Source organism: Gymnoscopelus microlampas (genome assembly GCF_963454915.1).
Source record: "Gymnoscopelus microlampas genome assembly, chromosome: 6".
Classification (NCBI taxonomy): domain Eukaryota; kingdom Metazoa; phylum Chordata; class Actinopteri; order Myctophiformes; family Myctophidae; genus Gymnoscopelus; species Gymnoscopelus microlampas.
In genome coordinates, this window is record NC_139943.1 from 14,295,149 (window position 1) to 14,322,165 (window position 27,017).

At 40.5% G+C, this 27,017-nt stretch overlaps 2 protein-coding genes across 3 annotated transcripts; one reads left to right on the forward strand and one right to left on the reverse strand.

Annotated features, from left to right (window-relative positions):
- The first annotated feature begins 1,100 nt into the window (after positions 1 to 1,100).
- Positions 1,101 to 20,244, forward strand: dnm1l (dynamin 1-like). Of its 2 annotated transcripts, XM_084060636.1 has the most exons (19): positions 1,101 to 1,329; positions 3,027 to 3,171; positions 7,613 to 7,659; positions 8,219 to 8,290; positions 8,364 to 8,450; positions 8,986 to 9,148; positions 9,244 to 9,364; positions 9,868 to 9,999; positions 10,519 to 10,725; positions 11,170 to 11,290; positions 11,659 to 11,814; positions 12,943 to 13,032; positions 13,124 to 13,216; positions 13,319 to 13,372; positions 13,737 to 13,796; positions 14,864 to 15,028; positions 16,002 to 16,111; positions 17,144 to 17,303; positions 18,538 to 20,244. In XM_084060636.1, the coding sequence occupies exons 1-19, from the start codon at positions 1,228 to 1,230 to the stop codon at positions 18,592 to 18,594; spliced, it is 2,142 nt and encodes a 713-aa protein (XP_083916762.1). In that variant the 5' UTR covers positions 1,101 to 1,227; the 3' UTR covers positions 18,595 to 20,244. The 2 variants fall into 2 exon arrangements, with proteins under 2 accessions (XP_083916762.1, XP_083916763.1); XM_084060637.1 differs by lacking the exon at positions 13,737 to 13,796.
- Positions 19,563 to 26,500, reverse strand: tnnt2d (troponin T2d, cardiac). Its single transcript, XM_084060640.1, has 9 exons — positions 26,426 to 26,500; positions 26,221 to 26,281; positions 25,160 to 25,276; positions 24,561 to 24,638; positions 24,358 to 24,456; positions 22,865 to 22,980; positions 22,100 to 22,190; positions 20,405 to 20,442; positions 19,563 to 19,659 (listed from the first exon to the last, which is right to left on the reverse strand). Exons 2-9 carry the CDS (start codon positions 26,275 to 26,277, stop codon positions 19,617 to 19,619), a joined length of 639 nt encoding a protein of 212 aa, XP_083916766.1. The 5' UTR covers positions 26,278 to 26,281; positions 26,426 to 26,500; the 3' UTR covers positions 19,563 to 19,616.
- Positions 26,501 to 27,017: the final 517 nt, after the last annotated feature.

Below are 27,017 nucleotides of genomic sequence, written 5' to 3' on the forward strand. Positions count from 1 at the left end.
ATTCAACATACCTATCCTTGTAATAGTTGTACAAAAGAACCCACTGCACTTTCATTTTTGCATACTGTGTTTTACTTGGTGTGTTTTGAAAAATAAAAGGTTGAGGCCAATCAGAATGAACTTAGTTTTGCTTCTTAATTTTGTTTTGTTTTCACAGTACAAGTAAAAACCACGTGAACATGAGACTCAAGTAAAACTCAAAATGACATCTCGAATACTTAAATTGAGGTTTGTTAACCACTTAAAGGTAGGGTACAGTAAGTGATATTTTTGGTAAGAACTAAAAGGTTTTTATTAAAATGTTAAAGCACTATATTGTGATACTAATATTGCTATAGAGTGTTTGTTCACTAACAGGGGTCTCCCTGTTTCTCCAGATATTTATTAAACAGAAATGTATTTTGCAGGTAGGTGACAACATTTCAGCCAATCAGGAGAGAGTAACCATTTATCAGCTTATTTTTTATAGTGTTCCAGTTCCAATTTTGTCTGCTTATGTCTTTGTGTCATGACATCCAATTTCAGTTGTTTAATCTGTATCCTGTTTGAGTTCTCTATCCCAATTGGATACAATTGGTATCCTGACCTGAAAATGCATTTTCTGTTTAATAAAGAGCTGGAGAGATACTCCTGTTACTGAACAAACACTCTATAGCAGAGTACTATCAGAATATAGAGCAATTTAACACTTATTTTAACCAAAGAAAATCACTTACCCTACCTTTAAGCCCTATTTTATACTTTGGCTATTTGAAAATTGCCAATTTTTACACTTTGCTCTTAATTTTATGCAAATCTGTTTGTCATATGTATTTAAATTGAAAACAAACAGATCCTTGATACCTTGGACTCAAACTTGGACCCCATCGTCAATACCATATGTATCATACAAGAAAGAACTAATACATAAAGGCATATTGCCAAAATGTTTGTTGAAATATTTTCTGTGTCTACTTTACAACTATTATGTGTGACTCACTTCATCTCAAAAAGGTTGCTGACCCCTGCCATAGAGTGGGTGAACCTTTAGGTTATGTTGAACTCAAACTCCCACAATGCAACGGTGATTTATTTTGTGCGCAGTTGTTGGCTGTGTTTAGAGCAACGCTTGGAGCCTTGAGGGGGACATTGAATGACTTTGTACCCGAGCTGCTGCTGCTTATAGCTGGGCGATAGTGTGTGTGGTAGTAGTCAGTTTATTGACGGGTACCTATTTAAAGCACAGCTATGGAGGCCCTCATACCCGTCATAAACAAACTACAAGATGTATTTAATACAGTCGGTGCGGATATCATCCAGCTACCGCAGATAGCTGTTGTTGGAACCCAGGTAGGAACCTATAGCAAGCTAACCGAGGCTAACCTGCTGCTTGCTCAGCTCATTGACTCTTAAATTATCCTTCAGTTTCACATTTCAGCTTTAGACGCAACCATTTCCATTCTACAAACATCCAACAACCGTATCACATTTTGATTGGTTTATCCTGAAGTTGACTAGTTTTGGCTATCCATGTTCATGGTGTTTAAGCCATATTTTGGCTACCATGATAGACAATCAATCCCATGTCAGTTAATCAGTGGTGGAAAAAGTATTACATTTTTTTACGCAAGTAAAAGTATCAATACTGCAATGTAGAAATACTCTGTGTGAAGTGAAAGTCCGGAATTAAAGATGTACTGTAATTAAAGTACACACATATTGGTATCATAATATACTTTAAGTACCAAAAGTAGAACGTAGCTACTCCTTATGCAGAATGTCCCTTTTCAAATGTATAAAATATATCTTAAATAGCAGATGCCACGCATTGTGAGCTTGTAGATCTGCTATTTTCAAATGGCAGAAGTGGGTAATGTATGTTTTGTAATAATGATCATCAAATCTACAAAGTAAAGTTTTCAAATAATTATAGTCTAGTAAAAGTATAATATTTGCCTCTGAGATGTAGTGGAGTAGAATTAAAAATGACTGAAAATTGGAAACACTACAGTAAAGTAAAAAATACCTCAAAACAAAGTGTACTTAAGTACAGTACTTGTCTTGAGTAAATGTACTTAGTTACTTTCCACCACTGGGTATACAAACATTGAACAACCATATCAACTTTTGATCGGTTTTCCCTAAAGCTGACTATAGTTTTGGCTATGTATGTTCATGGTGTTAAAGCAATATTTTGGCTACCATGACAGAGAGAATCCCATGTCAGTTATAATGACATTATCTGACATTAGTTTCCTCAAAATGAAACCCACAGCAATTTGCTACCTTAGATTGGCCACAGAGAGAAATCTCATAATTTGTATTCCACACACACACACACACACACACTAACTAACTGTCCTGACTCCTGTCCAACAGCTAGTAGTTCTTTCTAGAAAATTATGATGGCTATTCAGAAACCAGACATTTGTGTTGACTTCATTGTTTTCCATTCACGCCGCAGGCAGACAGGCCCGGGGGAACCTGTCTAGTTCCTTTCTCATGCAGCTTGATTTTGCCATCGGTGTTGCTTCATTAATTTAGTAAACATAGAAATACATTAAGCAATACTGTGTACATTTACAGGTCCCTGTGTTTTAGATGTTTTGACAGACGCCTGAGGTTGTAAATAGAGTGACATGGTATGGGCCAGCCACAGGACATTTCAGATGCCATGTCTCTGTGCATGTGTCCATGTCGGGAGGAAGCTCACCAACCCTTATTATATTATTGCGTGCCACAGTCCACTACACTAGCTAAAACACATTAGAACTGCATATGCAGACAAACAAGCCTTATCTTAATTACCAGTCGATTAAAGGGAAATCCCGCCAGGCTACGTGCAAAGTTTTGCCATGCCAGTTCTCAGGAGGACCTGGGTGTTACTACTGCCCACTTGTGAAACCCAACATGAAATGAACAACACCCATAGAGGAGTGTCCCATGCTATGTATTATGAACATGGCTGAATGAGTCATACATACTGTGTACTGTAGCTTTCATATTTGTGTTAATACGTTTGTAACCTTTCATTGTTGTGTTTACAGAGCAGTGGGAAGAGTTCTGTGCTAGAGAGCCTCGTTGGCAAAGACCTCCTACCACGCGGTACTGGCGTCGTTACCCGAAGGCCTCTCATCCTTCAGCTGGTACACATAGACCCAGAGGACCGCAGGAAAACCAGCGAGGAGAATGGTAACGACAACAACAAGTCTTTGCGCCTGCTGTTTCCGCCTATTGCTGGCTGCTGTGGGGGATTTCTGTTTGTAAGATGGGAAATGGCAGTCACTGGGCAAATGCTGGCAGAACAAAATGCCCTATTTGGCTGGTAAAATAATGAAAGACTAAGTTCCTTGGGGAGTCCTTAAATCAATGTACAGTACCATGAAACTGTTTGTTTCCAGATATGTGTATAATGAGGTTGGTGTTAATTCATTTGACTTGGCCTCGCCCTGTTTTATCGATACTCAGGTTTATTTTATTTGATTTGATATTTTTGGGTCTTTTCTGCCTTTTTATTTGGATAGTTCAGTTGAGACTGACAGGAAACAGGGACAGAGAGACAGGGAGTGACAAGCAGCAAAGATCGTCAGGCTTGGAAATCGAACCCGCGACTCGCTGCCAGGCTCAGGGCTCCCACAGTCATGAAATTCCTGGACATTTTTTAAATTAGAAAAACTGTTTTCCAGGCCTGGAAATGGTTTGGAATTAATGAAATGTTTTGGAAAATGTTTGAATGTTGTCTCAGTCAGGAGGGAACCTCATATATCCAAATAAAGAAATGGCAAAATAGCTTCGCGTCGTGTTTCAAGCTTGTGGATCTGCAACTTTTGATGCATTTGTGTGACAGCTGTAGTATGATCAAGTAGGGTGTTCATTTATAAAAAAAAAACGTTCAAATATGGAGATAAGAGGTTTCTGCCCTGCAGCAACGAAGTACATTGTTTTTGTCCAACATTACGTGAAAGATGTAACATGGTAAAATGCAGTGATACGTTGTTAGCTTATAGATCTGTTCTTTTTGTCACGTGATGGTGACACCTTCGCTCGAGTCTGTCTTGGTGCATTGATAGCACACTGGTTTAAGAGTCTCATTATTGCACCGTATGATTGCTATAGGCCTAGAAATGGGCCTAAATAATTGTGATAGGAGACTAGATATCATCTGGAATTTTGGATATTGTAATATGATATGGCATAAGTGTTGTCTTTTCCTGGTTTTAAATACTTAAAGGGATAGTTCACCCCCAAAATGACTTTTTTCCTATCGATTAGACACAAATAGTCTCCACATAGTCTCCTTTTTGTCTCCTACCGGAACCGCTGCCCATCGGTCCGCTGGTCATCAAATTATTGGCTTAGGAATGCGACAAAAAAATAAAAAATATCCATGAATGCAAGTCTCCATGGGGTGACTAATCGATAGGAAAAAAAAGGGGATGAACTATCCCTTTAAGGAGTTTAAGCCTTATTTTATACTTTAAAAAATGGTCAAAGATTTTCAAAAAACAATGGGGAAAAAAGTAAATATGAATATGATATTATGGTCACAATATCGATATCAACAAGGTATTTGGTCAGAAATACCATGATATTTGATTCTGACCATATAGCACACTAGGCCAAAATGTGTTTTGGGCATATTGAAATAGGTGAATACAGTCACAGAGCATGATGTAGAAGTGCATCTGCAATGAGTCATGTTATGTCAGCAGATATTGAGGTCAGCAATATCTCGCATCTACTGTATAGTACAGGAGAGTGCTGGTGACGTACCCAGCAGCTGAAAACTTTAATCCATTTAGACCGGGAACGCATTTGTATAATTTTTAAGATTTCTTTGGCTATAAAGCATGAGCTTTCAGATCTGCTATTTTTTTTTTAAATCGTGGAACATTTGTGCAAATCTTTGAATATATTTATGTTTTAAAACATTTTTAACTCTGATCTGTGCTTCTGGGGGGGGGGGGTCCCTGGAACAACATATTTTGAGATGGGGGTCCGCGGCCAAATGCATATCATTTTGGGGAGTCCTTGACATGGAAAAGTTGGAGCACCACTGATATAGCAACATACTGTTAGGATTTAGAAAACATTTTTTAGATAATGTATTTGACCGCAGACACCCCCATCTCAAAATGTTTTGTTCCAGGGACCCTAAGAAGCAAAGATTTGAGTTACAAATGTTCGCCTCAAAAATATATATATTCAAAGATTTGCACAAATGTTCACGATTTTTCAGAAAAAAATGCAGATCTACAAGCTCATCTTGTTGATTGGCACCTGTTCACTCGGTGCCGCGCTATGAGCTTGTATATCTGCTATTTTTTGAATAGCCAAAGAAATCTTAAAATGACACAGATTCCCGATCTTAATGGATTAAAAAGGTTTCACAAGTTGTGGATTCTGTTTCTATCTGTGTTCTGGGAATGGCTCCTTGATTACAAAGGACTGCATTGCTGCAGTGTGCTGTGCCAGAGAGCTGCAGTTTAGCCAAGCTAACGCAGTGGCGTGCACAGACATTTTGAGGGGCAGGTGCTCAAGTAAATTATCCTTTCTTTTGTTTACTTGGTCTGCTCTTTTTTCCCTCTACACCTTTACCTCTTTGCCAAAAATAGCCGATCTACATGTGGGCTTGTAGATCTGCTATTTTTGGCTAAAGTTCTCCTCAGAAAAGGGATGCTAGGTTTCGAGTGGTTAATGTAAAAAGAAAAATCATATCACATAAAGAATTGGCGGACCCCCTGTAGTAACTCTGAGGACCCCCTAGGGGTCCCAGACCCCTGCTATAAACTGGAAAAAAGGGCACTTCTGGTCAAGAGGGCAAAGGGCAGGTGCTCTAGCACCACCTAGAGTCTATCTGTGCACGTCCCTGAGCTAACGCCATTCTCCTCTCATCTCTCCTGAACCACAGACTCCAATTCCAGGAAAAATGGACACCTTTACAGAGGTCTCCTTTTCCATGCCGTCTATTGTCTACATTTAGCAGCTTCCCTTTCTTATGCCCATTTTGTCACTTATTTGTGTTGCCTTAACCCATTCAACCCGGGAACGCTTCTGTGTCATTTTAGATTTATTTCGCTATTCAAAAAATATCAGATCTACAAGCTCATAGCACGGCACTCAGTGCAGTGTTATAAGCTTGTAGATGTGCTATTTTTGAAAATAAATTGTAAAAATGTGTGCAAATCTTTGAATATACATTTTGAACTCAAATCTTTGCTTCTGGGGGCCGGCCCTGGAACAAACAACATTTGTAGAATCCCCATAAGCAAAGATTTGAGTTAAAAATGTTCGCTTTAAAAAACATATATTCAAAGATTTGCACACATTTGCAAGATTTTTGAGGAAAAAAAATGCAGATTTACAAACTCGTACCACGGCACTCTGTGCTGCACTATGAGCTTGTATATCTTCTATTTTTGAATAGCCAAAGTATAGAATATGGATAAAGTGGTTACACAGATGCGTTCCCGGTCTTAATGGCTTAATTAAGCTACCCAGCATTGTGGTTTAGCATAATTCAGCTCGTCATGCATTCATCCCCCATAAGGCTGGTCTCTGCTTAATTCAAAGTTAGTTGAACAATTTAACTGAATCAATCAAAGAAATTGTCTTCAGTTTGAAATGACCATGGAGTTTTGAAAGTCATGATAATTAAGCACTTCACCTGATTCCAATTCGCTTAAAGGTAGGGTAAGTGATATTTTTTGATTAAAACAAAAAGTATTTTGTTAAAAGGTTAAAGCACTATATTCTGATAGTAATCATTGCTATAGAGTGTTTGTTCAGTAACAGGAGTCTCCCCGTCTCTCCAGCTCTTTAATAAACAGAAAATACATTTTCCGGTAGGTGTCAAACTCTCAGCCAATCAGGAGAAAGTACCCATTTTTAAGCTTCATTTTTATAGTGTTCCAGTTCCAATTTTGTCTGCTCATTTCTTAGTGTCATCACTTCCAATTTCACTTGTTTAATCTGTATCCTGACTTAGTTCTCCAATCCTGATTGGATAAAATTGGAAATGAAACTGAAACGAAAATGCATTTTCTGTTTAATAAAGAGCTGGAGAGACAAGGAGACTCCTTTTACTGAACAAACACTCTATAGCAATGAGTACTATCAGAATATGGAGCTATTTAACAATTATTTTAACCAAAGAAAATCACTTACCCTACCTTTAAACAAACTCCACTTTTAACTAACTGACTAACAGATTCCACCCTTTTGTTTTTGTTTCCTTAGTTGTGTAGCTCGGCTGATTGCAGTTGAATTTTTTAGCGATTACTTTTATTTTTAGACTCTGTTAGACCTGGTTGGTCCTGTCCTTTAAGACTTTCCACAGTTGATGATATTTTCCATTAGTGTTGGGCTATATATAAAGCTTTGTTGTTTATTCATATCCTTGGCTCTTGGCTGTGGATTGCTTTCTGGCCTAAAAAGTACATTCCCGTCCCAGCTGAAGCGACAAGCAAACATACAGTATCATCCCCTGAGACATTTAACATGACGACAGTTATAATCAATCACATCTGATCTCAAAGCTACATAATGTCTAACAAGCAATAACTGACACCTTCTCAGGATGAAAGATTCCTGATTCCTTTACTTTTTTTCCTTATTTTTTTTTGTTTTACAGGCATCGATGGAGAGGAATGGGGCAAATTTCTACACACAAAAAATAAGGTAGGTTACTGACCACGTCTATGAATAGAAACCTCTGAATATTTGATAACCCAGCTTAGATAATGAAACCTGCTCAGTGTATAATATTGTATTGATTCATTGGCAGCCATGGAATAGCTGCCAGAGGCACGATTGTGGTTTTCTGGAGTATGTGAACTTGTACAATCTGTTATCAAATGAAGTGCACAGCACTGCAGCAGCTAAAAATATAACTGTGGATTTTCTCTAGGGCTAATGTCCTCACGAGGGAATCATGGCTTTTCTCTGCTTCAGTGTTCTAAGTACAGTAGTCAATCAGAGTCTGAACAAAGAATACCTGTTATGATGTGTTGGTACGATCCCATGTTGATGTGTTATTCTGTTTGCAGGACGTTTCAGAAAATGACTGCTTGATTTAGACTCATTGATCACACTTGGCAATGTTTGAGTGCCAATACTTTATGCAAATAACCACTTTCTACCTGGCCGCCCTATTTTGGGCATGTTATTAGTGGTGAAAATATTTAAAAGTTGTGCAGAATATAAAAAAATAGCACAAATTGTCTTTTTTCCCCCTCAGATATACACAGAATTTGATGAGATCAGGCAAGAAATTGAAGCAGAAACCGAACGAATGTCTGGAAACAACAAGGTATGCTAATTAGCCACATGGCGAGACAACACTAATCAGATGACGACAGAGATCTAATCGTTTTCTGTTGTAGGGGATCAGCGATGAGCCCATTCACCTGAAGATCTTCTCACCACATGTTGTGAACCTGACGTTGGTGGATCTGCCTGGGATTACAAAGGTAATGCAAAGACCAGTGACTTGTATAGAATTTGGACTACTATGTATAGGGCTGTCATGATTACAAATTTAAGTTGATGATTAATTCTCACTCAAATAATTGCGATTAACGATTTAATTGTGTGTTTGGCATTGAACATTGGAACACATGAATAAAAATAATTTCTGTTTGCCTTTTATGCTTCGTAATCAAAAATTGCACAGGGCAGATATGACAAATCCCTTAAATATATAAGAAATAATTATTGACTTCATTATTTAATTTTATACATGTAAAAATAGCAGAAATAGCAGATCTACAAGCTTACAACGTGTCACTTTGTGACGCGTTGTAAGCTTTTTTTTATATTTAAAAATGTGTGAAAATCTTTCTACATGGAAGCGATTTATGACGATTATGCAAAAATGATTGCGATTATCTCAAATAATTGTGATTAGATGATTATATAATAATTGTGACAGGCCTAACTATGGACTAACTGTAGACTGTACATTCATTGATTAAAGTATCTGTAACTGTGTGTGTGTCCAAACAGGTTCCAGTGGGAGACCAACCCAAAGACATTGAGCTCCAGATCAAAGAGCTGATCCTGAAGTACATCGCCAACCCCAACAGCATTATCCTGGCTGTGACCGCTGCCAACACAGACATGGCCACCTCCGAGGCACTGAAGGTGGCCCGTGAGGTTGACCCCGATGGTAAACATCCCTCCTCTATTTTCCCTTGCTTTGGTTTCATTTAGGTTTGTTTTCTTTTCGCTCTTTTAATTTTTCTTTATTTGTATCATGTTTAGGAAGGCGGACATTAGCAGTGGTGACTAAACTTGATTTGATGGACGCTGGCACAGATGCCATGGACGTACTGATGGGCAGAGTTATTCCTGTCAAACTGGGTCTCATCGGTGTTGTCAACAGGTATGAAACACCCCGAACGGGTAACCGTCGACTGTCGTATACCATCAGTCATATCTAATAGCATCCACTGCTCCTAATAGTTGGGATGGATTAATGCACAGGACAAATTCCATGTATGTGCACATTTACTGTAGCAAATAACAACTAAAGGGGACATGATGATTATTATTATTATGTATTACTACTACTACTATGTGTACTATATCTCTCAAATGAGGTTTGTTTGGACTGTTTTTATGTATGTTCTTTTTTGTATGTTGGTGTAATTGTTTGTTTTCTGTGGACCATGAGTCTGCAATAAAGACATTCATTCATGAAACGATAGATAGAAGGAAAGGGGGTACAACAAAAGCCTATATCTGTAGCTCACAAGTCGCGTTGCATCTGTGACTCATTGTGAGCTTGTAGATCTGTTATTTTCGGCATCACCGTGCATAAATTAAGCATAATTGACTGTCAGGGATGACTCATCTGCATTGGTTTTGATGATACCCACCTCCTAGGAGTCAGCTGGACATCAACAACAAGAAGTCGGTGACAGATTCCATTCGTGATGAATATGCCTTCCTACAGAAGAAGTACCCCTCCCTTGCTAACAGAAATGGAACCAAATATCTGGCCAGAACATTGAACAGGTAAGGTGAACAATGTAATTAAAACTCTTCCACTTTTCAGTTCTCTCACTCAGAACTACTGATAGATAAATAAATACTGAACATACCTGTGCCTAGATTTATTTTTATTTATATCTCATGACTATACAATATGTACATATTGATCCACATTATGTTTATTTATGTCCGGTCAGTCCAAATGCAGGTGGCCAGGTCAGTCACTAGGTTTTTAAGTCTTATTTATATACCATTTTATTTGTGATAAAGCACACATTACCTAAGCCTCTATTTCCACCCACTAGTGGCCTATACACTATACACCCTGACTGGGCCAGGTTGGATGTTAAGGCATCCTTATACTGTTACCCTACTTTTACTAGTATTTCTACTTATTCTGTAATTGTTCTCTTCCCTTGTCTGTACCTTTGTTTAATCCTGACAACTGAATTTCCCGGCCTTGGGATCAATATACGTCTATCCATCTACACATTATATCTATAAGTGATTAAAAGTGAAATCCTTTTTCTTTCCTCGCGCCAGGTTACTCATGCACCACATCAGAGATTGTCTTCCTGAGCTGAAGACTCGGATCAACGTGCTGGCAGCCCAGTACCAGTCCCTCCTGGGCAGCTACGGTGAACCCGTAGAGGACAAGAGTTCCACCCTGCTGCAACTCATCACCAAGTTTGCCGCAGAATACTGTCACACGATAGAGGGCACAGCCAAGTACATCGAGACAGCTGAACTGTGAGTTACGCAACCCTGATTGCTGCATGCATGCACCTTCATAGACCACTGAGGGGAGCTAGTGCAGTGGTTCTCAAACCTTTTCATGGCAAGGAAACCCCGAAAATGTATATCGCTGAATATTTTCAGATAGACCTGGACTCCCAGAATAGACGATTTGTGTTTTCAATATATTTTTTAGCAGATGTACAAGCCCGCAGTGACACGCTGTGAGCTTGTAGATCTGCTATTTTTGAATAGCCAACGTATAAATGGATAAAGTGTTTAAATTATCGTGATGCTGTGTTAAAGCATTTTGCTGACCCCCTGCCCCCTGGAATACCCCCCCCCCCCCCCCCCCCGGACCCCACTGAGCTAGTGCTATTGGTCTCAGGAAATGTCAAATGCAAAGACAAGTTCTGACTCAATGAATGGCCCTTTCTGAATTCTTCTTCTTCTTCTTAGATGTGGTGGAGCAAGAATCTGTTATATCTTCCACGAGACATTTGGACGCACGCTGGAATCCGTAGATCCTCTGGGCGGTCTGACAACTATAGATGTGCTCACAGCGATAAGAAACGCAACGGTAAGTTAGGGTTGCAACGGAAATGAACTGAAACAAACATTTTTTTCATAATATTGTTGTGCGTGTTTACCCACTTTCAAAATGGCACCCCCATTTTGGGCATCTCATTTGTCAAAACTGTTCAAAAATAGCTAAAATGGCAGATCTACAAGCGCCGCGTTGTGTGCTTGTACTGTAGATGGGCTATTTTCACTTTTTTTCTTTTTTTGACATTAGCCATATTCTATGACTATTTGGGGGTCCTTTGTATGGAAAAGTTAGGGAACCCCTGTTTTAGATTACGTCTTAAGTGAAAATGAACAGTTAATAGTTTCACTGGTTCACTTGAGTCAAAGATAGCTGTGGGTTAATGGAGTTTGTGTGTGCAGGGTCCAAGGCCTGCTTTATTTGTGCCTGAAGTGTCGTTTGAGCTGCTGGTGAAGAGGCAAGTGAAACGATTAGAAGAACCCAGTCTGCGCTGTGTGGAGCTGGTGCACGAGGAGATGCAGAGAATTATTCAACACTGCAGCAACTACAGCACGCAGGTAGGACTAAAAAGCTAAAGCACATAGGTCAAAATCGTTATTAGACATTTTTAGACACCGTTCACCAACACACTGCTCTCTGAAAGGTTTGGCTTCCACTGTTAAGGTAATTTTAAGATTTTTAGGACAAGTGATCTCAAAGGGAAAAAACGTGTCTCAGAAGACCTTCTCAAGCTGTTGCACACCTCAAGAAAAATGAAAGGTTGTATAATAAGATTGGTTAGCATGACCAATAGTGCAGTCTGTTGTCATGGAAATTACAACAATTCGCAAATATTGTTAAGATGGATAGCTTCAAAGAGCTATTAGCAGAGCAGATTAGGTAGTGTCTGCATGTAGACGGCATAGATGGATGCATCATAACATCGTTGGTTGCCATTTCCCTTTTTGTCAACATAAACAGATGTCATTTTGCTCAGTTTGGTTACCATAGAGACAGCACAAAGGTGTTTCATAAAATATGGAGTTATGAATTTATCATGGCCCAGAGAAACCTGACTGCAGGATTCAATTCATCTTTATTTGTTGACACACATGGGTCCAAAAAATGCAAACATGTTCCAATGTTTCCAGAAACGGGGGGAATATCTTGTCGCTCAATGTAGGATCAGCCAAAGACCATTATGATCAATTTCTTTGGAATCAATAATTGCAGACATCAATTTGTACATGAAATTCCTCAATACAGCATGAAAGGTGGGAACATACTAGTCGCAAACATATGACTTGGACTTTTCCATCTTAGGAGTTTAAGCAAGACTCTGAATGAAACATTAAATGGTAACTTTTGGAAAGTGGAGTACAGTCAGTAGGCTATAAAAAAAACAGCTGTTTTAACATCATCTGTACTTATGAAATTTGCATGCTAGCCTATTGGTGCATACAATTGGCAACACTGGCGCTGCACATCGTCATCATCACATACTGTAAGTCATTCCTGCTCATGTGACCCAAATATGTAACTTTGTTCACCACATTTAGCGATTGGCCTACCATTAAGATTGAAGGAAAATGTTGCTTTGATTTAATGTGGTGTTAAACTGCATACAATAGAACAGGTAGATGAAATGCTTTTTTTCTGTGCACTGTACACTTTATTCTGGTGATACCTTTTGTCGGTCCCTGCAGGAGTTGCTGAGGTTTCCAAAGCTCCACGATGCTATCGTAGAAGTGGTCACTTCCCTGCTAAGGAAAAGACTACCAGTCACCAATGACATGGTCAGTCCCTGTTTGTTTACTCTGAAGATGCCTGGGTATTGTTAATGGATGCTTTCTGGGCTCAAATTGATTGTATCTTTTTTTTTTTCAGGTTCATAATCTGGTAGCAATTGAGCTTGCCTATATCAACACCAAGCATCCAGATTTTGCTGACGCTTGTGGTGTCATGAACAATAACATAGAAGTAAGAATTTAACCTCATTCCACATATTCGCTGAGGGAAACGTACAGTAGAACAGCTCTGCTGTTGGCCAGTGAATAACTGCATTGCACTAATTTTTCACAGGAGCAGCGACGCAACAGAATGAGAGACATGCCCTCCGCTGTCCCCAGAGAAAAGGTACTGTCAGGATCTCTCCTCTCCTCTCCTGTTCTTCTCTGCTCTCTTTTCTCCAAGCTAACACGATTTCAAATACTTTTTTCAATTGCTTATTTAATCAGCAAACTTATGGGGACACTTTCTCGACCTACTGTAAATGAGACACGTGCGCGTCCCTGCCTCTGCTTTTAGGTCCTGTTAAGCTAGATTTATACTTGCGCTAGTGTAGCGCACCGAAAATAGCAGGCCTTCGCAGCGCGACACATCGTGTGCTTGTAGATCAGATATTTTCGGTGCGCGACAATGCACGCAACGAAATATATAAAGCTCTTTAGTTCTCCGTCCACCCCTCTCTTCCTCCTTTTCTCTCTCTCTCTCTCTCTAGTCTAAGGACCCAGGTTACTCCCCCACTGCGCCTTCTTCCCCTGAGGGGGAGGCCACCAAGGTGTGTGCCCTCACTGCCTGCCGATGGCATGGTCACCCCCCCCACACTTGTCTTGCTGCCCCCCAGCCCAGCCTAACTAGAACCTTCAACCCCTTCTTACACATAGTCCATATTCCTGTGATGTTCTCCATGCAGCTAACACTGTAACTTTATAACCATACTCTCTCATGAAGGCCTTGTTGGACCGTTCACTGTAAAATCCTCAATGTTAAATTAACTCTGAGTGTACAATAGTGCTGCACGATTCTTGCTCAAATGTGATTAAGATCACGATTCTCACACGATTCTCTTGTAAATATATATTTTTTTAAATATTAAAAAAAAAAAAATAATATTGAAAAAGAAATCGCCATAATTTAAAATCGAGATTGCATAGGTGTCTGAATCGAGATCACAATCTTTTTTCGATTAATTGTGCAGCACTAGTGTACAAATGTAACCAAATGGGCCTGTTACAAATGGATTAATTAACACTGAAGATTTTGCTGTGTATCTTTCCATTGCATGCTGTCTTTGTGCCGTCTATAAGATGGTCTGTGTGTCTGTGTGTCCGGAGTTGACCTCGGAAACCGCTGGAACTATTCAGCGCTAAATTTCTTGAGCACACTGCCCGTAGGCCACAGATTGAAGTACCTCCACTAATTCTTGTTTTTCACGTGCTTTTGTACTTTTTTATTTTATAATGGAAGTCAACGGTGCTCTGATCAGACTTAAAACGTGCCCACATTTGGAGTCATACATCACAGAGATTTCATAGTTGACTGAGATCAGATGCTGGCCACATGAAGTCCGAGATCAACACTGGAGCCATTGGAGCCAAGAATGAAGACTGTATAAATAAGCAACATGTTGAAAATAACATCTCTCCAATTAAATCAAAGAGGGCCTGTGTCATAGTGCTATTTGATTGCCTACTCATTTGTCTTTTATTTTATGAATCCCTCACCGAAACGTATTTTCGTCACTGCCTGTCTGTGTGTGCACCTTGTGCCAGTGCATCGCTCAAATGCATGGCAAGTCAGATACTGTATCTGACTGGCGTTCCTTCCGTCCGTTCCTCCCTGCAGGCAGGAGCAGGAGGCTCCCAGGGCGGCTACGTCGGTGAACAGGTGGATGGGGGAACCGGCAACTGGAGGGGCATGCTGAAGAAGGGAGAGGACGGTATGCCTCTAGACAGGGCCACCGGATCTGCCGGCCCACACAAGGGCCACGCTATCAACCTGCTAGACGTGGTGGGTACTCCAGGCCTTGGTACACATGTTTAACCCATTAAGACCTGGAACTGTGTCATTTTTAGATTTGAGCTAAAAAGCATTATTTTACACTTTGGGCTATTCAAAAATAGCAGATATACAAGCTCATAGCGCGGCACTGAGTGCCGCGCTACGAGCTTGTAGATCTGCTATTTTTGAAAAGTCGTGAAAATGTGGGCAAATCTTTGAATATATATATTTTTAAAGCGAACATTTTTAATTCAAATCTTTGCTTCTGGGGGGTTCCCGGAACTACATATTTTGATGGGGGTCCGTGGTCAAATACATATAATTTTGGGGGTCCTTGACATGAAAAAGATTGAGCACCACTGATATAGAATCATAAGTTTTTCAGAAAACTGTTGAGATTTAGGAGACATGTAGAATCGGCTTCAGGTCTCAATGGGTTAAGGGCACACCAAGCACTACGACTACAATGCTAATTATGTGAGCATGCACACTGATGTTAAAGTTGGGGTGTGAACTCCACCAGCCCCCTTGAGCTTTGAACGATTTTAAAGTTATACATTTATTGTTGTGTTTGTTTTAGATGACCCATCATTCCCATACCAGCGATAATACAATTATGAAGTAAGATACTGTATAAACAAGGACCTTGACAGAGAGTTCTAGCACACACAACACACTTCTGCAATGTGCAATGCAAACATTCACACATACGAATGGATGAAGTGTTGAGCGTGAACAAGGTATGATGCCAACAGTGGACATGGTTTCAGATTGATTATTAGCCTTGTGGAATGTCATGGTCATTCTTTGCTTTGATACAGTATTGTTTTTGCTTTTCTTCAACACACTTCTAAACAGGGATTTCATGACGATTCTCCTGTTGTAGTTTTACACTTTGCTGCATTCCTGGTCCCATTCCTGTCTGCTCTGTCATATTTCTTCAGTTTTTAATGAATTAGATGGGTTATGGTTGTATTTCCAGCCTGTGCCAGTCACCCGGAAGCTGTCTGCTCGGGAGCAGAGGGACTGCGAGGTCATCGAGAGGCTCATTAAGTCCTACTTCCTCATCGTGCGGAAAAACATCCAGGATAGGTACACACCTTTACCCCCTTATGCATCTACAGTACCACCACTATAATCATTTTAAAGGTACAGTCAGTAAGTTTCATGTCCATTGTTTCCCTCTCCCGTTGGAGAGAGGTAATTGCAGTGTCAGAACTACAATAAGAATAGCGGTGCATCTAGTGTCCAATCCATTGTGCCATATGTTTCAAATAACTGACATTGTGAACCAGTAAGTGACTACGTGTGCTTATATAGTATTAACATACTGTACCATACGGATTGGTTCAAATAACGTTTGATATGATATGATATTAAAATCGCCCCCGGATTGTTGCTTAAATGTGAGTGTTCTGCTCTCAGGGCAGTTGAGTTCAGATGTATTATTTTAAATAGTATTAACAGTGACCCCTATAGACCAATTATTTGTTTATCAACATTGAGACTGGACGCACAGGTGATTGTTTCACGCAATCAATTCTCAACCTGTTGTTTCGGGTTGCGCTGGTTTCAGCGCACCCCAACCCCCTCTTGTGTGTTGGCTAGTGAGGCACGTCCTAGCCATAGACTGTATAAATGGTCCTAGCGAGACCTGATAGAATGGGTTTCATTGTGCGCATACTGGTTGCACGCATACTGGTTCTTATCAGTGTGACGTCGTCTGTTAAGGGGTCTATTGGCAATTTCATTTGTAGCACTGTCTCTTTACATATTTTCCGTCTCCTGGTTGTAATTATTTTCTTTCTCCATTGCTTTGGGTTTCTTCGATGCAATGCCTTTTTCGCTCTATTTTCACGTGCGAGCAAGAGGCTTGTTCTGACCTATGTGAAAAGGAGTTTGACTACTGTTGAGTTTTTGGGATCAGCCACCATAACTGTAACAGAACAGTGAGATATTATCCAACATATTATCTTAAAAGAAAGCTATTTTTTTCCCTTTTCTCTTATACCTGTGTTTTTTCATTTTCAGAGGTAAAAAAAAACATCTGTAATGTATTGATTGCCCTTACCCCCTTTTGTTGTCTTCTTCCTCCTCCTGGGTCCTTCTTCACTTGAACTCCAGCGTCCCCAAGGCAGTGATGCACTTCCTGGTCAACCATGTGAAGGACTGCATGCAGAGTGAGCTAGTGGGTCAGCTCTACAAGTCAGGCCTGCTGGATGACCTCCTCACAGAGTCTGAGGACATGGCCCAGAGACGCAACGAGGCCGCAGACATGCTCAAGGTAACCATGTTTTACTGCTAAGTGCAACTATGAAGAAGAAGGGAAGTCCGCACACAAGACCCACACGAGTCGAAACGGTGTTGTCTTAACACATTGGATGCCCGAATTTTATAATAACAGATTACGTTCGGTGCCCGAAATCTCACCGTTGCGCTGCGCTGTGTTGTTTAAAGACTCCACGACGAGCAATCCATGAAAAACAATGCGTGTGTGTAGGGTGCGCGATGGTCCTGGCTAAAGCCTGGAACAACAACATGTCTCACGCGAGTCACCATGGCGGAGTAATCTTGGATCGAACGGGACTCGTTTTGCCCACTGTAAAAAGTGAAGGAGATACAGAGGTTTTTAGCAAGGAGATAGAATGGAAGCGGATGGGAGCCAGATTTTTTGGCCCAATGTTCCATCTGTCCCTTACTTCTTAGAGTGTTCATGGGTGATTCCAGAATTTCCAGGGCTGCGCTAGCCCCCCCCCCCCTTGTGGAAAAAAACAAAAAGGTAAGAAAACCGTATATATACGTTTTTTGGGATTGTTGGCACTCCACGGGTGTATTTGCAAAACCGTAATATTACCTTTATACTGGGAGCTACAGAACAGTGTGCGGACTTCCCTTCTTCTCAATTGTATGTATTTCTTTTTCAGCACCAATTTTTTTTTAGATGTGCGTGCTTCGCTCTTGGACTCTATTTTCGAGCGCAAGAATGAACCACTTGAGCTCTATTTTATACTTTGTTGTACGCCAGTGTCGCGTGAAAACATCTGATCTACAAGCGCACACTGCACTGTAAGGCGTTTTGAGCTTGTAATTCAGAGATTTTCACTATTGTTTAAGATTATTGAATGTTTAGAAATAAATTGTGGACATACCACTGTGGCCTACTGGCAGCGTGCGTACAAAGTTTGACGCGCATCAGTCCAGCAGTTTGCTAGATTAGCTACAGAAATACACACACACACACACACAACCACAGACCCTCTAGTCACATAGACGGCTAGCCTCTTCAAGAGCCACACCGTAAAAATGAATAATTATCTTTTTTATTTTTCCTATATTGACCTGCCCAGAATAGGGGCTCCAGGTTGAAAGGGGTTGAGAATACTGTACATTCAGTATGCAGCCAAATTAACTCCAAGTATGAGCTTAGTGTTTAAATCAATACGGGGTGTTTGGTTATAGTGAATGTACAACTGTGATGTATTTGTGTTCACTCGGTTCTATTTCATTCTTGTCCCCAGGCGTTGCAGAAAGCCAGCCAGGTAATCGCAGAGATCAGAGAAACTCATTTATGGTGAGGACTATCTTGCTGTCGCCTGTCCCCCTCCTACATGGTCTCCCAGCGTCCCAGTCCACCGAGACCCAAACCCACAACATGCACTGGTATCAATATGTGTGTATTATGGAAATATAATTTTATGTACAATATGGACTTGAGGTACATCATCAAGGCAGCACATATCAATATCCCAGCCTACGCCATCTGTATAGCACATGCACACATCTTGTATGTAAGTAGTACAGTAAGTACATTAAGCTTCACCATGTGGGGTTCAACTGAGGAATGTTTGTCCATATTGTAGATTTACAGACAAACCGACTAGATTAAATATTTTGGATCTTTGAATGCTACGTGTTCATGCTTTTTCATTTTCGTTTTCCTGTTAAGAGTATATGACATAACGTGAGTGCTGAGGATATTTCTTAAGAAATGATGCAACCCTTTTAGGTTATTTGTATTGTTTATACCAGTAAGCTGAACTACTCTGCCATAGCCACATGCTGTTAGTGTTGTCATGCATTCTTCCTTCACCTTCAAGTTTATTGTCTCAAGTTACAGGTGTAATTAAATTATTTTCAGCTTCCATGATGAGTAACAAAGCTAAAACAGACTAATTTCAGTTGTCATTTTGATTACATGTCCTGTACTTGTTCTGTATGATATCGCAATATACTTATAACTGTGAGGCCTCCCATCCTACTACCTTATTCAAAATGCACTTGCTGAATAATTCTGGATGCTGTTCAGCTTGGTGTTTTATGAGTAGTCAATGTGCTAGCAGCTAAATGGCAGGGTAAGGTACTTAGACAAAATCACACTGCAACTTTCAATAAGACAATCGGTATGGAATTACAGAAAAGCAACACAGTATCTTTAATGATTCATTTATTTGATACATTGATGTTATTTGACACATAGCCCAACACAGAAATGTTGGGCTACACAAGAGCATATACACATGAAAACACATAAGAGACACTTGGGCCGACGATCCCCGGACTGAGTCATTGTCTGTCCTGCACCTGTCCGGTATCTGCTTTACCTTACCCGGCCCATCTTGCCCTTTCCACGGCCTTTTGCGCTGTAAAGAGCACCAGAAATGGTCAATGTTCAAGCCAAGCATAGTACCGCTTATTCGCACCAGAGGAAATCACTCGGTAGCAGCACTTAACACTCGGGTGCCTGGGGGGGTCAAAATGACTAATGGTTTGGGTGAGAGTATGTATAATGCTTTATGTTGTTTTGTCAGTGCTGTCACCGGTGAACAGGGTTTTATTTATTTTGGGCCGTGTTGATGTGGAAAGGGAAAACCCTCCATAAACCAAAAGGCATCCTTGTGTCATGTATTGCTACAATTTCAGACTGTCACTATACTATAATTTGTATTGCACCCACACACATTTCTGTCTGGTCCTCCTTGAAAATGCATTGAGAACTTGCAGCGCAGACTGCATGCAATGTGCAATGCAAACATTCACACATACGAATGGATGAAGTGTTGAGCGTGAACAAGGTATGATGCCAACAGTGGACATGGTTTCAGATTGATTATTAGCCTTGTGGAATGTCATGGTCATTCTTTGCTTTGATACAGTATTGTTTTTGCTTTTCTTTTGCTTTTTTTTGCATTTGAAGAATGTGTTCAAATAAAAAAGTGGATCCTTAATGACCTGATTCATTCATGACCATGGTCTTAATGGAGATTAGAAGTAGTAATGAGGGAGGCAAATGGCGATGGCAGACGTAACTACTAGCCTGGTTTCATAAACTCTTTTGTCAATGTTGGCAAGGTCTAGATCTAGAATATTTTGGCCTCTTGTGCTTACCTCTGGTGGTCCCGGACACGAGCAAGAAGCTGATTTATCTGTAAAGATACAGAAAAGCATGACTAAATCATTCAAGTCCATCTAAGAATCTGACCGGGAACCCAAGAATCTGAAATCCGTTGATACAAAAGGCTCTGTGCATAACTAGTCCCAAGTTTCCAGAAGGTGTCATACCCAGTTTCCTGTTCCGGAATAACGACCTACTTCCACCGTCACACATCGTTAGCCTCATAGCATAATTGCCTACGTCATTTTTTGGCCAAATTGACATTTCTGCCTAACTCTACTCTCCTAACACTGCTGCTTCATTGTGCCTTGTTGCCCATGTCCTTAGCATATCAAAATGCTTGTTACCAGGTCAGGAATTTCAGGGAAGCCGTGGGTGTCGTTCCGAGGCCCTCAGTTTGGCCTTGTGCCCCTCAAAAAATGTCATGCCCGGAGGCCACAGTGGCCTTAAAGCAGTAGTTCAACCAAAAAATGACTTATTTTCTATCAATTGCACACCCCATGAAGCCTTGAATCCATGGATTTATTTTTGTTTTTGTGGCATTCCTAAGCCAATAATTTGATTCCCGTCTCCTACTGGCTAATGTAGATGTAGACACAAAGTAGATTATTTGTGTCTCCTACCGGATACACACCCAGTCATCAAATTATTGGCTTAGGAATGCCACAAAAACAAAAATAAATCCATGATTTCAAGGCTTCATGGGGTGTGCAATTGATAGAAAATAAGTCATTTTTTGGGTGAACTCCTCCTTTAATGCCCCAGCTGACTGTACCACTTTCTCCTCTCTCTTTCTTGTCATGTAGAGTAGACACCAGTGTCTTTTGTTGAGACTCTGAATTCCCATCTTTAAACCAATCCAGTGACTTTGATTAGTGCAGGGCTGAGCATGGATCAGATTGTAAATACCACAATTTATTTATTTCATTGCAGATAGTCTACATATATTTAAAATCATCTTTGACCCTTAAATTCTATTAATTATTTCAATGGACTAAAATCTTGTTTTATTTAATGGCCTTCCTGCCCTGGTATTTGGCCTTTGTGCCCTAAAAAACACCAAAGGCCAAGTGGCCTTGCCCCTAAAATAACGAAATTCCAGGCCTGCTTGTTACGTTAAAAAAGTTACTTGGGCAATTATGCTATGGGGCTAACTTTTTGACTTGGGCTGAAATTATTTTGAATATAACAAGCATTCTGATAGGCTGAGAACATAGGCAATAAGGCAGGATGAATCAGCAGGTCATGACTGATCTGCTCTGAGTGCTGGTTTGGTTTCTCTTGGAGATAAACATGACTTAGGCAAAATGATTTTATTTTTTTGCTTAAGTCCCCAAAAAAGTAAATGTTTCATTTCTTCTTTCCTGAAAACCTTCAAAGTATAAGTTAGGCAATTATGCTATATGAGGCACGGTGTGGGGATATTCACTTAACATAAAACTATAAGACAAATGTACCATTAGAGGAGACACACTGGAGAGAACTGGACTGGAGAACAATGTAATACTAATTAATAGCGACCCATAATGTTCTCATTTTGAACAAACCGTGGTCCTTCCATTTACGTGGTTCTAAGGCAGCCATTGTTTGGGAAACGTAGCATGTTGCAGAGGTCACTGTGTGTCACAGATGTGTGTAATGACTGAAGGTGATCAATTTCATGGGAGTTGTGTGTCGTCTTCACTTACATCATATTTCTGTAGCTTGAGTTTCTCAGTGAAGTCAAACTTCTCTGCCTCAAGTTCCATCATCCAGTTCCACATCTCAGTGGCCTTGTCCCTAAAACAAACAAACAAAACAATTCGGTGTCCAATGTGTGTCACATTACAAGCCTATTTGTGCTAAAGCTACAACCTGGCACAATTTGAATGAATACAATGTTATTTTAACCAATCTATAAAGTAGATTATATCATCAGAATATAACTATAGCATCTCTGTAGTGTTTGGAGGTGGTCTCCCTCTTCCATTGAGAAATCTAAACCCTGGGTAGGACACCAACTATCAATAATGTTATTTGAACCATCTTTAATGTAGTTCGGGCATTGTTGAAATGACCTCTCTCCGTTGGGAGAGGGAGAAAATGGACATAAGGCTTACACATTGAAGCTTTAGTATATACAGCACAGTACATTACACAGTGTTAATATAACAGTGTACAAATTGACTCAAACTCAGGCGTTTACAGTGTACATTGAACCTTTCATTAGTGTGTGATGTATTTTAATTATCTAAATCTACAAAGTAACTTGTAGCTAAACATCAATACTTGTAAGAAAGTAAAAAGTGAAAATATTTGCCTGAGATGGACATAATGGAAATACTCAAGTAAATAAAAAAAGATCTCAAAAGTACAGTAGAGTACAGTACTAGAATAAATGTACTTTATCCCTCCACCATGTGTCCACTGGACACATGGTGTGGTTAACTGTAACATTTGACTGCATGACATACTTGAGTTTGTCCTCGTTGAGATGATCGATGTTGAGGGGTTTCCTGCGGTCGGTCAGGATCTTCTTCTTCTTCTCCCTCTCCGTTTGCTTCTTGGCTCCCTTCCTACCCTCACCACCCTGTGGTGGTCAAATGTGAAGAGAAAAACGTGAACGGGACTGAAACAGGTTAAAGGGATAGTTCACCCCCCAAAAATATTTTCTTCTATCGATTAGTCACCCCATGGAGACTTCATGAATTCATGGATATTGTTTTTGTTTTTGTCACATTCCTAAGCCAATAATTTGATGACCAGCGGACCGGTAGTCAGCGGTTCCGGTAGGAGACACAAAGGAGACTCTTTGTTTCTCCTACCGGAACCGCTGCCGGTCATCAAATTATTGTCTTAAGAATGTGACTAAAACAAAAAGATATCCATAAATTCAAGTCTCCATGGGGTGACTAATCGATAGAAAAAAATGCTACTGTACTTAAAAATGAATGAATAAAACCAGATTTTAACCAATCTGCAGGCCTAGCCCTAGGGTAAATTATGTTAATACAATATAACAAGTATTGGCCTATCTGTAGTGGACTGGATGGTGTGGTCTATACTCTTCCATAATGTAAAATCTGGTGCCGGGTAGGAGGACAACTACTGGTTGACAAGTAGCCTTGTACTGCCTCGAAATCTGGACTCTTAAGCAGGACACCAGGGTTCGTACTGAGTCAACAGAGCCTAGCAAGTTCACACATAAAGCTTAATTTATACTCAGAGTCTGTAGTATGACGGTTTATTGTGCCGAAAATAGCAGATCTATGTGCTGTGCCTGGGGTAGACATTCTTCTTGATGTCACCGGCAATGGTCCATGTTTTCCAGGACATGCCTATAGCACATAGGCACGTCCTGGAAAACATGGACCATTGCCGGTCTATTTCTACACTCTCAGAGTTAAATTGATTCTAAGAATTTTACTGTGTAGCCCATTCTGTATTGAATGGGAGCAGGGCAGAGAGTGACTGCTACAAAAGAGAAGTAACAGGATAAGTTATGTACTGTATGTAAAGTGTAAAAAAGGTCTCTTTCTCCCACGAAGGGCCTGTACGTTGGCCCTATATGTGCATGCAGGACCGGCCCGAGGCTTAAGTGAGCTAAGCAGCCACATAAGGCCCTGTGGCCACCAGGCGGGCCCCCAAGCAAGCAAGAAATGCTGAAATTACAGTACTGACAAATGTTCGGGGGGGGGCCCTAGCAAGCAAGAATTGCTGAAGTTACAGTACTAGCAAAAGTTGAATAAAAATGAATCAGGTCCTTAATAAGGAACATCTCTCTCTGTCTCTCTTTCAATCTCTCTGCCGGTTGAGAGAAAGCTTGGCTCGGCCCGGCCCAGTTTTGCACGTGCCTGCAGACCGATATATCTCTCCAAGTGGTTGAGTGATTGGACATAATGATCGGCTTCCTCCCCGTGACGTTTGGTTTGACTACGTGACAGATGTGGAGCAGATGTTGATTGACCTTCTGTGAATGGGTCATGGTAGTGAGAGCTTTCTTCTTCTTGATGTCATCATCCTGCTTCTTACGGTGCTCCTCCTGCTCCTTCCTCTCCTTCTCCTCCTGTATGCCAAAAACACCAGCAAAGAAGAAACACTTAACCAACGAAAGCTGCACGCTCCAAGTTCGGCGTGTGAGATGAGACCCGTGCGGTGAGATCTCCTTACCGCCTGTCTGGCCTGCCTGTCTTTCTCTCTCTCAGCACGAACCCTCTGCTGCTCTGCTCTCTCACCACGCCGCTTGTCCTGCAGGGCCACACACACACAATGAACACACACACACACACACACACACACACACACACACACACACACACACACACACACACACACACACACACACACACACACACACACACACACAGCGTTTCTTATTCAGTGCCATTGTAGTTTTAGACAGTCGTGGACAGTAATGAAGTAAATTACAATGAGTACTGTACTTGAGTATATTTTGAGAGGATCTGGATTTTTGGATACTTTACTTGACTTTCACTTCAAAGACAAATATTGTACTTTCCACTCCACTACATTTCTAGGAAGGGTAAAAAGTGCATCCACTCAAGGCGTATTTCATACTGTACATAGAGTGAAAATAGCCGATCTGCAAGCTCACTCATTGTCAGTTTGTTGGCAACAACACAAACCTTGTATGGAGGGTCCCTGGCACAAATATTTTCAGATGGGGGTCGGCGGCCAATGCGTATTCATTTGGGGGTCTTTGACATGAAAAGGTTTGAGAACCACTGCTCTATATTATTGGAACTCACGATTCTTTGGACGAGGGCGATGAGCTCCTCTTCCTCCTTCTTCCTCTGCTGGAAGTGAGCCTCGATCAGAGACTGCAGCTCACCCTGATCCTTCTCCTGACGCTTCCTGTGGATGTCCTGGTACCAGCACGAACCAATAGGGGGCAGTCAGTAGCTAACGATTGCATTTGTTCAAATACTTAAAGCTTAAAGCTGTATTACAGTAAGTAGCTTGTTTTTTTGTGAATAAAATGCTAGAATGTTCTGTATGGTAGAGTATGTTAATACAATATAACTAATACAATTGGGGAGGTTGTATTTGGTTTCCCTGCTCTTCTATTGAGAGATTTAGAATCCTGTGTCTAGGTTTGACACAACCTTTGACACGATCCTGTTTGTGCTTTGACAATTTTTTTTTACCTGAAGGTCAAAATCATTTTTCTCCCCTGAGCAAGCAGACAGGCTAGCTCAGTGGTAACATTTTCAGCACTTGCTCAGGAGACTCGTGTTCAAATCCGGGGTAGAACAGAAAAGTTACAAAGTACAGCTTTAAGTACAATTTTGAGGAAGCCTTTTGCTTGAGTATTTACATAAAAAAAATACTTGAGACAATGTAATTCCACTACATCTCAGGATGCATGTTTTGCACTTTTATCTCTTTAAAGTCTGTACAGCGTGACGAATAAACAATCTGAAAATGAAAACTCGGCCACTAGGACCAGGCAACATTCATTTTTGAGTGGTACTTCTGTAATGACAATGGAGCTACATGAGGCCGCATAGCAGCCTGAACCTCTAGTTAATGTGAAATGGGCCGTTCTGCATAATGAGTACTTTTAGCATTTGGTACTGTGTATTTAGCCAATACTTTTGTATGTTTTAATATTGTTAATGTTTATTTACTTTACATTGTGCTACTTTTTAAGTTTAAAAAAATCTTAGCACTCTCTCCACTGCTCGAGTTTTAGTAGCTACAATATGTGTTTGCATGCGTGCACACACATACGTGTGTGTGTGTGTGTGTGTGTGTGTGTGTGTGTGTGTGTGTGTGTGTGTGTGTGTGTGTGTGTTTATCAGCTCACATCAAAGTCCACTTTGTCTCCATCACCAGGGATCTTTGGTGCCGCAATATTTGGCATAAACCTGTTGGTGTGAATGAGAACATGATCAATCCTATATAAATGATCAATGGTAGTTTAATTGCTTTGTACATTTTAGGGTAACAAAGTACCTTGACCTTTGCACAAAAAAAGAAATAATGAAAGAAAAGAAAGAATCGCAACTTACGGCTTGGGCTTTGCCTTTGATTCATCTGTGATGAGGAACAGACATAAATGAATTGATTATCAAGAGCATTTTTTGTGGAACTATGTTAAATGAGTAAAGGAGTGTTAATTGACCACTTGAACCCTATAGCGTCCCTATTCTGGGTATGTCATCATTGGCTAACATTTGGTTGAAATAGCAGATCTACAAAGCTCACCACGCATTGCGTTGCAGGCTTGCGGCCTGAGCTTGTATAGAGGTTGTTGCGGTTGTGAGCCTGTAGATGGGCTATTTTCAAGAGATTTGGTGTAGAGGGAAAAAAGGAGGTGTACAGACCCCTGAGGGACCCCGGTCAGCTATATAGAGTTCAAGTGGTTATGGAATCTACAAAATATGTTTTACCTGTCGTTTCCTCTGTCGTTTCCTCTGTTGTTTCCTCTGTTGTTTCCTCTTGTACTGATAACCCAAAAAACATACAATTGTGGTGGACAAAGTACTCAGTCAAAGTAAACTCACGTACTGGGGTTGTGTACAACTTAACTATAAATGAAAGTTGTCTGTCCGTCCCCGAATTAAGATTTTCCAGAAATCCTCAAATATCAATAATAGCGAA

Coding starts and splice junctions, on each gene's coding strand:
- dnm1l (XM_084060636.1), top strand. CDS start 1,228: ATGGAGGCCCTCATACCCGTCATAAACAAACTACAAGATGTATTTAAT. Junction 13,217..13,318: donor TCATGAACAATAACATAGAA/GTAAGAATTTAA, acceptor AATTTTTCACAG/GAGCAGCGACGCAACAGAAT. Junction 13,797..14,863: donor CTGAGGGGGAGGCCACCAAG/GTGTGTGCCCTC, acceptor TCCTCCCTGCAG/GCAGGAGCAGGAGGCTCCCA.
- tnnt2d (XM_084060640.1), bottom strand. CDS start 26,277: ATGCCAAATATTGCGGCACCAAAGATCCCTGGTGATGGAGACAAAGTG. Junction 24,457..24,560: donor ACAGGCAGGCCAGACAGGCG/GTAAGGAGATCT, acceptor TTTGGCATACAG/GAGGAGAAGGAGAGGAAGGA. Junction 19,660..20,404: donor CGTGTCCGGGACCACCAGAG/GTAAGCACAAGA, acceptor TGCTCTTTACAG/CGCAAAAGGCCGTGGAAAGG.